The sequence below is a fragment of the Rhinoraja longicauda genome, chromosome 1 (assembly GCF_053455715.1).
Source record: "Rhinoraja longicauda isolate Sanriku21f chromosome 1, sRhiLon1.1, whole genome shotgun sequence".
In the NCBI taxonomy this organism is placed as follows: Eukaryota; Metazoa; Chordata; class Chondrichthyes; order Rajiformes; family Arhynchobatidae; genus Rhinoraja; species Rhinoraja longicauda.
In genome coordinates this window covers 16797966-16810305 of record NC_135953.1, presented here as the reverse complement: position 1 = coordinate 16810305, position 12340 = coordinate 16797966, and the positions used below count along the sequence as shown (strand labels likewise).

General features: G+C 43.2%; 1 protein-coding gene across 5 annotated transcripts in view; it reads right to left on the bottom strand.

Moving 5' to 3' along the window:
* st3gal5 (ST3 beta-galactoside alpha-2,3-sialyltransferase 5) overlaps window positions 1-12340 on the bottom strand; it is a 45672-nt gene that overhangs the window by 19166 nt on the left and 14166 nt on the right. For 4 of the 5 annotated variants that reach the window (XM_078412180.1, XM_078412095.1, XM_078411940.1 and 1 more), the window contains 2 exons: window positions 10974-11091; window positions 9410-9753 (listed from right to left, as the gene is read on the bottom strand). In XM_078412180.1, the coding sequence (XP_078268306.1) occupies window positions 9410-9753; window positions 10974-11091 (462 nt within the window). Of the gene's footprint in view, window positions 1-9409; window positions 9754-10973; window positions 11092-12340 lie in introns of those variants that run through there. The other variant, XM_078412267.1, reaches the window with a different exon arrangement.

Genomic DNA, 12340 nt, shown 5'->3' with positions numbered 1-12340 from the left:
CAAGGCTCGGTATTGGCCCCCATGCTCTTCAATCTCTACATCAGCGATCTGCCACGCATGACCTCGCGCCAGCATGGAAACGCAGATGACTTGGCCCTACTGCACTCAGACAGGAGTTAGTCAAATGTTGAGGATGTGCTCTCGGCGGATACGGAACTTGTCGTGGGCTACCTTAAGACCTGGAGACTAAAACTGAGTGTGGCAAAAACCACCACAATGGCCTTTCACCTGAACAGCAAGGAAGCTCAATGCCAGCTAACCGTCACCCTCAATGGGTCACCCCTACCTACAACCCATTTCCCACATACCTCGGGGTGAAACTAGATCGGCAGCTGACCTACAAGCAACACCTTGAAGCTCTCCGTGCTAAAGTCTCGGCACGGAACAACCTTCTGCGTTGCTTGGCCGGATTATCATGGGGCGCCAGGACATCTACTCTTCGAACCAGTGCTCTTGCACTCGTGTACAGCGCCGCTGAGTACGTCGCCCCAGCATGGTGACGCAGCGCTCATACTAGCAAGTTAGACGCCACCCTCAACGACACCATGTGGATCATCACTGGCTGCCTACTCCCTACTCCGACGGATCTCCTGCCGGTGCTCGCAGGTATCGCACCCGCCAAGCTTCACAGAGCGTTCTTCACTCATAGGCTGGTGTGCAAGGCCCCATCGGATGCCAAACATCCTTTGCACCACCTCGCCCAGGATTCACAGCAACTGGGACCTCAACGCCTGTTGTCTCAAGATTCAAGATAGTGTAGTGGGTGCACCGCCACAATAGCTTTATTTGTCATCCAATATTGGACGAAATTCAGTCACCCACAGTCCAACAATAAAAGCATTAAATAGGCATTAAAATTACACAAACCCAAAAACACACAAAAAAAGAAACATCCATCAAAGAAACATCCATCACAGTGAGTCTCCTCCAGTCCTCTCCTCACTGTGATGGAAGGCCACAATGTCTTTCCCTTCTCCTGCCGTCTTCTCCCGCAGTCAGGTTGTTGTGGTTGCAGGCTGCGCCGGACGGTCCGCAGCGGCCCGAGCCTAAGGCGAGTCCCAGCCGCTCCCGCAGCCTCCGAAGACGGCCGGCTCCGCTGATGATAAGTCCGATCCGGGGCGGACGAACACGCTGCTGCTGTTGCTACACGTCGGGGCGGTCGTGGCTCCCGACATTGAAGCCCCCGCCCAGCAGAGAAATATCCCGCTGCATATCTTAGGCCGCGCCGGACGGTGAAATGTCCGCGACCCGAGCCCCGCGACCCCGGGGCGGGCGAACACGCTGCCGCTGCCGGAGCTCCCGATGTCGGCATCCATGCGGCCCGAGCCTAAGGTGAGTCGCAGCCGCTCCCGCAGCCTCCGAGGACGGCCGGCTCCGCTGATGGTAAGTCCGGTCCGCGGGCTCAGCGAACCAGAGCCCTGGGGGCCGCCAGCTCCAGGAGTTGGGCCGATGGTAGGCCGCAGCAGGAACGGAGACAACACCCAGAAAACAAAGGTCGGGTCTCCGTTCGGAAGGGACACCTATTTACAATTTTACAGTTCCCCCCTCCCCCCCACATACACACATGGTACACAAACACAAAAACACCACATCACAACTACAATTAAGACAAAAAAACAACAAAAACACAAAGACAAATGGACCGCAGGTAAACCGCAGCTGCTATGGCAGCGCCGCCATATTGTCGCCCTTTCTCCCATCATGCAGCGACCCTCTGTGGCTCCGGTTTCAACATACTAGGAGCATGGAGAACCAGCTGGGAACAGACATCGCGACCTCCTCAATTCACTGTTGCACTGAACACCACAGCCCCACCCGGCTCGGACATGCCCCGCAAAGAGTGGGTCGCCCTGAACCGGCTCCGCACAGGGGTCGGCCGGTTCAACGGCAACATGCATCGTTGGAGGTTGCGTTCATCAGCAGCCTGCGTGTGTGGAGCAGACCAGCAAACAGTGCAGCACGTCATTTTCAACTGCACTGTCCCCCGTCCCCCTGGTGGAGGGGTAGACCTCACGGCCCTCGACAACAGCACATTGCACTGGCTACAGGCTACAGCACATTACATAATTTCTGCTGCCTCAAACGCAAGAAGAAGACTCCCCCTACACATCACGCTGCCTCGTGGGCGTAGATGTTTGAAAACCCACACCTCCAAATTCAAGGAAAGTTTCTTCCCAGCTGTTATCAGGCAACTGAATCGTCCTCTCAACAACTAGATCGTTCCTGACGTAATTGAAGACCTTTGGAACTATCTTTAATTGCTTGATAATGACCGAGTATATAAAATATTTTACATCTGCTGTTTGCACCTTAAATTCTCTGAATCCACAGAATTAATACTCTTCTTCCCAAATTATATCCTTTGAATGTGTATCCATTGTTTCTCTACTCTCAAACTCTAAATTTTCCATCTTTCCTGTCAACTTCTCTTCTAAAACATAGTTTCCGAGTATGTTGTATCATGCTTGAACTCCATGTAACCATGGTCCAGAAGATGTTTACTTGAGGTTACCAATTAATCTAACCTCATCTCACACCTCACAACCAAAATAGCCCGTACCCTCATTGTTTTGAGGAAACTTTCCCCAAACATTCAGCAATTTTCAAAGATAGACACAAAATCCCAGAGTAACTCAAAAGGTCAGGCAGCATCTCTGGAGAAAATGACCCTCCTATACACTGAGTTTACTCCAGCATTTTGTGTCTATCTTCGGTATAAACGAGTATCTGCAGTTCATTCTTACATATTTAGCAATTTTCCTTGATTTAACTTTATTCAATTATTACATTAAATTCACTATACTCCTTCCATACTCTGCTCATCATTTATGCTACTTTAAGGAAATGACCTTTCCCTTAGGTAGACAAGCCCCACCAACACTTTAAACATTTAAAAAATAGTTATCCACATTGCCAGGACATTGAGTCTACCCAGTTTTAGTGGAGCCAGTACCTGTGAAATAGCTCCACAGTCCTTCCCATAGTCCTTCGTAAATTTAAATCCATCCCCTATACAATTTATTGCACCATATATTCACAACCATTCAGCTATTTGTCACTTTATGCATGGCTAACTTAAGAATACATTATGTTCATAAGTTATAGGAGCCGAATTAGGCCATCAAGTCTACTCCACATTTAATCATGGCTGATTTATCTTTCCCTCTCAATCCCATGCTTTCTCCCTATAGCCTTTGACCAGTTTACTAAGCAAAAATCTGTTAATCCCCACCGTAAAAATATATATATTTGACGTGGCCTCCACAGCCGTCTGCGGCAATGAATTCCACAGATTCACGACACTCTGGCTATGGAAATTCTTCCTCATCTCCTCTCATTATTAAAAGCTCTGTATTTTAATTGCAAACATTGGTCCTTAAATCCACGTCATGTTTTTTCATGAAAAATCAAAACAATCAAGACACTGGAAATCTAAAATAATAATAAAATGCTGGACAAACTCAGTGGGTCGGGCTGCACTAGTGGGAAGAGAAATGGAATCAACATTTCAGCCAGAAACCCTTCATCAGGATTGAAAAGATGAATGGAGCTAGTAAAGTTGCAGTTGCAGGAAGGGTGGGGGAGGGAACCACTGTTGATTGGGTAAAATCCAGGTGACCATGGGGATAAACTGTAAACAATGCTATCTGGTGAATGTGTACATGGGGGTGAGAACACAGATAAAAGAACCAAGTCATTAAAATGCGGAGGTTGTGAAATGCAGCATAAAACAATCCTGGCAAATCAGGCTGGGCATATCCTCCTCCATTTCCAAAGTTACATGAAGAGAGGGAGGGGCTGAGGAGGAGAGATACAAACTGAGCTAATGTTACAGATGGATGACTGATACAAAGCAAAAAATCAAATTACCTGAAATTATAGAATTCAATATCAAGTTCAGAAGAATGCAATGAGGCAGAGATGCTGTTCCTCATGCTTATGTTGGACCTCATTGTGACAGCACACGAGGCCATGGATAGGTCGCACCACAGAGATTGTCCTTTGGACTGAACACAGATATTCCACAAAGCTCTCACTCAATCTGCTGAGTTTGGTTCCTCCAATATGGAAGAGACCACATTATGAATACCAAATCTAGTGCACTGGATTGAAATATGTGCGGAATCGTTGCTTCACCTGGAAAGATTGCTTGGGTCCTTGGATAATTTGGAAAAGGTAAAAGGACAAGTCTTGCACTGCATGTGGGGGCACTGCAACACTTCGGCCATGTCATATTTGCACCAATAACGAGACTCACTGTACAGATGCCTCTCAACGTCTTTCCCTCTAGCATTATTAACAAAGTCCTTGACCGCATCCAATCCTTTTCCAATTCCTCTGCTCTCACCTCTGGGACAGAACAAAGATAGAGGTCCTCACCAATCTCTGTGTTCAACTGACAGTTTCTCTTCACGCAGATATAGCCTGACCTGCCAAGTATTTCCAGTATTTTGTTTTTGTACTATATATTTTTTATGTTTCCTCACAATATAGGATGAGATCTTTTGACTCACTGACCCTTCCCTACTTATTTCTCTGTAATCTATTTTCTCACACTGCCCATTAACAACAGTTGCCCTATTCCAACCAGCTACCCGCACTTGGTGTAATTTTACAGTAGGCAATTAACCACATGATAAAACTTTAATCCTGGCTCGACAGATGGTTTGGACTCCTTAATGGACCACGTAGACAAGCTGACTAAATGGGCAAAGAGGTGACAAATTAGTCGCAGAATACAGATGTAGTGTAGAAACAATGAACAGCAGATGTTGAATTACAAAAAAAGGACACAAAGTCCTGGTGTAGGTCAAGCAGCATCCCTGGACAACCAGGATAGATGAGGTTTCAGGCTGGGATCCTTCCTCAGAAATAGTTTCAGTCCACCATATTCATGCTGATTGTCAAATACTTATCGACACTAATCCCATACACAAGCACTTGGCCTATGGTTTCCTACATTTTGGCAATTTAAGTGCTGTTTAGCTGCATAAATGTTTATAATATCTATCTTAACAAGCCCCGTGAGCTCTGCTCCCAATATTCCAATCACACTCCGGTGAAAATCTTTTTTTCCTCAGATACCATCTAAACCTCTAACCCTAGCTTTATACTCCGCTTTTAAACAACTCTGTTATGGAAAATAATTTCATGTTCTCAACCCTACCTTTGCCCCTCACAACTTTGTACCTCGTCAGATTTCCCTCCCTCAGAATCCTCCACTCTAAGGAAAACCAACTCTTACCAATTTCTACAGATGCACTGCAGAAAGCATACTGTCAGGATGCATCACTGCTTGGTTTGGCAACAGCTCAGCCGAGGACTGTAAAAAATTGCAGGGTTGTGGATGTAGTCCAATCTATCACCCAGACCAGCCTCCCACCATTGACTCAATCCACACTTCATGCTGTTTTGGGAAAGCAACCAGCAGAAGGATCTTGACACGAAACGTCTCCCCTTCCTTCTCTCCAGATATCTTGCCTGTCCCACTGAATTACTCCAGCATTTTGTGTCTATCTTCAGCAGAACCAAATACTTTTTTCACCCCGGTTAACCGCTCTTCTCCCCTCTCCCGTCAGACAGAAGATACAAAAACTTGAAAGCATGTGCCACCAGATTCAGGAACAGCTTCTTCCCAATTATCAGACTACTGAACTGCCTCCCCATAGGATAGGATGCAGTCCCGATCTTCCAATTTACCTCATTGCAAACCTTGAACATTTTCTCTGTAATTGTATGGTAGAATACTGTAACACTATATTCTGCACTCTGGTGTTTTTCTCTTTCCACTACCTTCAGTACCTTGGTATGACTTGATTTGCAGTCATGTACAGTATGATTTCACAGGCTAGCCCGCAGTCAAAAGCTTTTCACTGTACCTTGATATACGTAACAATATCAATTCAAACTCAATTTAGTCTCTCCTCGTAACTGAAATGTTCCATTCCTGGCAAAATTCTGGTGAATCTCCTCTACATGCCGCCCTGTGCAATCATGTTTTATCTATCACGTGGACACAAGAAAGTCACAGTAACCTAAACAACATTTTATAAAGTTGTACCATAATCATCCTTTGCCTATACTCTTATGGTCAGTTAATGAAGGCAAGTAATCCTTTTGCCTTCTTCACCACCTTCCGCACCATCTGGTATCTTTAAGTCTGTTCATCAAAGTCCCTCTCTTTCTCAGCACTGCGTTGGGCTCCACCTTTATCTCTACCATTTCAGCCCTCCAAAATGCATCATAATTATCAGAATTAAATTAGATTTGCCATTGTTCTGCCTACTTTCAATAAGAGCTATAATGTTGTGTTGTGCACATTCATTAAATTGAAATTTACTCAAATTTCTAGTTTCAAATCAATATATAGCAAGGTTCCCAGCACCAATCCTGTCAGTGCACTGTGGACAGTTTGATTGTATTTGTACTGTCTTTGACTGGATAGGACACAAACAAAGGCTTTTCACTTAGCACATGTGATAATAATAAACTAAACAATCCCTGTAGTACACCTTAGCTCACAGACTTGCAATCATAAGAACCACCCTTGACTATTGCCCCATCCCTTCTACTACCGAGACAATTTGGGATCAAATTTTCCAGTTTGATTTGGATCCCACAGGGCTTCTCTTTTGTTCCAGTCATGTAGGGCCTTGCAAAAAGCTTACTGTAAAAGTTCATGCAGACTACAGAAAAATGGACTTCTGCAGACCAAAAGATATAGTCACCCAAATGACCTCTTCAATTACCATGATCTGATTTGTGAGACACAATTTCCCCAACACATAAAGCCAGGCTGACTATCCCTAATCAGGACATGCTTATCAAATTGCTGGTAGATCCTATCCCTAAGAATCCCCTCCATTGATGTCAGGCTCACCTGCTTGTAGTTCCCGAGCTTGTCCTTGCTGCCCTTTATAAATAACAGTACATTAGCCATCCTCCAATCTTCTGCAACTTCACCTGTTGTTGAAGATGATACAATAATCTCTGTAAGGCCTCCACAATATCATCCCTCACTTCTCACAAGGTTTGAGGATATACTTGCTGAGAATGTGCTTTAAGACCGCCAATATATCACCTTTGGTAATGATCTAAGGCATCACAACTCCTATGTCTCAATTCCTTAGCTTTGACGATAGTCTCTTCAGCAAAAATGGATAAGTGGTATTCATTTAATGTCTCCCCCATCTCTTCTGGTTCTACACAAATACCGTCATGCCAATGTTTATGGGGCCTATTTTTTTCCCTAGGCACCCACTTACTCTTAATATACCTGTGAAATCTCTCGGGAATTTCACTAACTTTGCCTACCAGATTCATTCCATGTCCTTTTACCCTCCCAATTGCCTTTTTAAAACATACACCTAAACTTCTTATACTCGTGGGATCCCAGCTGCCTAAATCGGACATGTCTCATCAACCAGGGTTCTTTAAACTGGCCATCCTCGGCCTTAAGCTTAACAGGAACACGTCACCCCTTTATTCTTGGTAACTCAATTGTGAAAGCCCCCCACTTGTTAGCCACCCCCTTAGCTGTAAATCGACTCTCCCTATAGATCTCAGCACATTCCTTCTTCCTATTCCTGGTGGTACTAAAGACTAAATAGGACCACGATCAAAACCTCCCTATATTCCACAAAAATAGAATGAAAATTTCCCTTCCATTCTCTAGCCTGTGCAGCGCAAGCTCTGCTCCACCTCCATGCCAGACAAGTGATTAAGGATCCTTAAAATTTCACAAAGTGCTGGAGTAACTCAGCGGGTCAAGCAGCACGTCTCGAGAATATGGACGTGACTTTTCGGGTTGGGATTGATTGTGGTGGTTGGGGGAAGGGGTGGGTGTGAAAAGAAAACTGGAAGTGAGGGGAGGGGAAGAAATAATCGAGAGGTCCAGGTTGGGCAAGGGGTGGGGGGGGAAGGAGGAGGGAGAAAGAAGGGAGGTCTTGGTAGTTGCCTACAATTGGAGAATTCAGTGTTCATATTGTTAGGTTGTAAACTACCCAAGCAGAATAGGAGGTGCTGTTCCTTCAATTTGCATGTGGCCTCACTCTGGCAATGTTTCGTTTAGTTTAGTTTAAGTTTAGAGATACAGCGCGGAAACAGGCCCTTTGGCCCACCAAGTCCGCACCGACTAGCGATCCCCGCACATTATTCTACACACTCTAGGGACAATTTATACATATACCAAGCCAATTAACCTACATACCTGTACGTCTTTGGAGTGTGGGAGGAAACCGAAGATCTCGGAAAAAACCCACACGATTATGGGGAGAACGTACAAACAGCACCTGTAGTCGGGATCAAACTCGGGTCTCCAGTGCTGCAAATGCTGTAAGGCAGCAACTCTACCGCTACGCCACCGTGGCCGCCCATATGGGATGGAGGTGGTCCAGGAGAGAAATGTTAACATGGGAATCGGAAGAGGAGGTAACAATTTTAGGTAACTACCAAACTTACCTGCGCCCCACCTGGATTTGCACCTTTCTCCTCATTCCCCCTCCTCTTCCACCTAAATTCCTTCCTCCAGCTTCACAATTTGCAAGCGTTCAATCCTTTTGTCTCACTTGGTCTTTTCATCTCTGGCATTTGTCCAACCATTTGCTTATCAAAAACTCCCCTCACCTATTACTTGCCTGGCTTTCCCCTGCCCCTCCTTTATTTCTGCTTTCCCCTCCCCACATCCCCAACACTGTCAGTCCGAAGAAAGGTCCCAACTTAAAACGTCACTATCCAAGTTCTCTAGAGAAGCTGCCTGAGTTACTCCGGTGTTGTGCATCTTTTTCTGTAAACCAGCATCTGCAGTTCCTTTTTTCAAGATATGGAATTTCATTCTGCTTTTTAAAAATGGTTTCACTAAGAATAACCCATATTGCGTATTAGATCAAATACACAGCAATTTATCAAAGCATTCCTTCAGTGCTGCTGGTGACCAAATCATCACAAAATACTCTATTAATGCACATACTGAATGCCAACTACAACATTAGCAATTATATTGTACATACGCCGATATAACATTGAACAAAACTGCACAAGGATGGGGACCCAATGTTGTTGAGGTTTGCGATCAAATCTCTAAACTGAAATGCTACACAAAACCATTAGATAGAAAACTCATTACTTAATTTCACCAAAAGAAAACTACCCAATATTAGCCACTTTCTGGGATGACACTGTCTATATTTAGAATCACATGATTCTGTAGGAATAAAGCTAAACAGGTACCGCCATCCTTATGAAATAACTCTGAATTACACTTCATTACATTACGAAAAGTTTGTAGTGTTACATTTGCACAAGCACATTGAAATTAAAGCAAAATCAGTTAAAAAAACTTCATAAGCAAGTGACTAGTGCTCTCTAATGGAACAGAGACAGGCATACACAAATACATGATATTCTATACCTGATTACAACATCAAATCTATCCAAAAAGCGTCCAAGGCCTAATCCCCGTAGTATTCCACCGCTTCCTAAAACAATACACCTCTTGCATGGATTTCTTTCAAGTTCTTCTGGCAATGATACCATGGGCATGAGGTCAATAAGATGATTAAAGGAATTCTGGTGCTTCTTAAATCCAAATGGTGTGTTATACTTGAACACATCATCACGCAAAATGGAACTTCTCGCCAGAAAAGGATGCAGGTCACTGTTATATTTGTGTGGAAACAAAATCGCCATCTGCTGCTGAACGAAAGACTGCCGACATTTTTGTTCCAATATTTTTTCAGCATATTTCTGGGCACTCTGATAGAAAATCAAACACAGAATTAATACCCATGTTCCACAGTATAGATTACAATAATAACGAGATTTTATTTTTGATATTTCCAATATTTTAACTGAGGCACTATTTAAGTTGCTTTAATAGATGTATTTTGTTCAGATGTATTTTGATAGCCAGATTTTCTTTTTTATAAATGTATTGGATTAAGTTACTTTAAACATGAATGGTAAAGCTCAAAACCGAGAATTTAAGCAAAACCATAGCCAGGGTAAGATTGTGACTCAAAGATGGGTGGAGTTATGTGGAGATGGAAGGAATCTCTGAAAGGCAGGTCAAGTGTTCACATTTTTAGAAAATTCACCCTCCATGTGAAAAAACATGCCCTGCATTTCACCTTTAAACTTTGCCCTTTTCATTTTAAAGGTATACCCTCTGGTCTTTGACTTCCACCATGAGAAAAACGTTTCTACCTTATCTATGCATTACCTAATTTTATACACTTCCATCAGGACTTTCCTTAACCTCCAGCGTTCCAGAGAAAACAATCCAAATTTAGCCAACCTCTACTTGTAGCTAATTGATACTTTTCTACAGAAGGGCCTCAACCCGAAATGTTACCTATTCCTTTTCTCCAGAGATGCTGCCTGACCCGCTGAGTTACTCTAGCACTTTGTGTCTGTATTTTTAGTATTAAAACCTTGGGTTCAACTATTTTGCCATTCCACAGCATTTAAAGAGGCAACTAACAGCACTTTGGTGAATGCTAGACTACACAAAACAGCTTCTGAAGTATTGAAGATCTATGTTCCAAAACTAGCTGCATCTCTAGCTAAGCTCGTCCTGTGCTGTTTCGACACTTGCAGCTACAAACTGATGGGAAAAATAGCTCATGTATGTCCTGCTTACAAATAGCAATATATTGTTTGACTGCACAACATTCAATTCTGTTCACAACTCTTCGGGAAATGAAGAACATGCTGCATGTCTAATAAACACCAGACATTGATTGTTGAGTAGTTGTCATAAAATGCCAGGCAATGATTATGTCCAAAATGAGGGATTCAAACCTCCATTTTGCCGTATGATGGTATTTCAATCACTGAGTCCCCCACATTCACCACCTGGCGGTTACCAACCGACCAGAATCTCAATGCCCAATCACATAAAAATGTGGTGATAAAACCAGGAACTTTTAAACAGAACTGTAAATAAATTCTTTAAAATGAATTAAAGCTCATACCTTATTTTTTTCCCCTTTCACCATGTACATATCCACGTCAATTTTCACATAATCTTGGTGTAGAAGTTTAATCAGAGTCCGTAGGCCAATCAAACAAAACACAATCAACGCAGTTAACCTATGAAAATAATAATAAGGCATTGGTCAGACCACATCTAATGTACAGGATATATTATTGAAGGTATCACAAAATGCTGGAGTAACTCAGCAGGTCAGGCAGCATCTAGGAGAGAGGGAATGGGTGACATTTGGGGTCGAGACCCTTCTTCAGACTGATATATTATTGATATCTTTATTTAAAGAAAGCTTGTTAATGCAATGGAAACAGTAATTTACTTGTTACAACATGGCAAGCCATTCAGCCCATCATGTCCATGCTGGCTCCCAACAGGGAAATCTTATCAGTCTTTCTCTATTCTTTACCTGTGACAAATTTGCATTCACATGACCTCAAGTCTTTTTTTAAATGCGACATTCCTACATCAAGTATAATTTACAGCAGCCAATTAACTTACCAGCAAATCTCATATGCAAGAGGAAGGACTTGTAAACTTCATAAGTGAAGCCCTCAAAGTCAAGGGCCATGGAACTGTGAGGCAACAGCAGTAAGCACTGAACTATCATGTTACTCAATTCCCCAGAGTTTAAGAGTACAAGATCACACTAACTTACAAAATTCATGAACGTTTCTTGATATAGGAAGACATTTCTTCACCTAGGTGCTGGTGAATCTTTGGAATTCTCTACTCCAGTGCATTATGGACGATTAGTCAATGAGTTCATTCAAAGAGACATCATAGATTCTGGATATTAATGGAATCAACGCACTTGGGAAGATTGCAGGAAAATGGCATTGAAATAGAAGGTCTGCTTAATCTTGATGAATTTTTTTATATTCTCATGTTCCGAAAAGATTTGTATGGAATGGCCCGATTATTATATTGAGGAAAGATTGAAAAGGTAGGATTGTATCCTCTGGAGTTTAGAAGAGTGGGAGAAAACTTGCATGGAGTCCTGACATGGTGGGCACAGAGAGGATATTTGTAGGAGCATCAGATCTAGGAACTAATCTTCTGAAATAAATTGTCGATAATTTACAACAAATTAAGTGGTTTTTTCTTTCTAAGAGAGTCCCAAGTCAATGGATCCTCTTGCTTACTGACGTGAAACCAGAACTTTGAGGACTTTTAAGGCAGAGGTGGAGAGATACTTCAACAAGCAAGGATGTGCAAGATTTATTCTTGATTAGTACAGGTGTCACAGGTTATGGGGACAAGGCAAGAGAATGGGATTAGGAGGGAGAGATAGATCAGCCATGATTGACTGGCGGGGTAGACCTGGTGGGCCAAATGGCCTAATTCTACTGC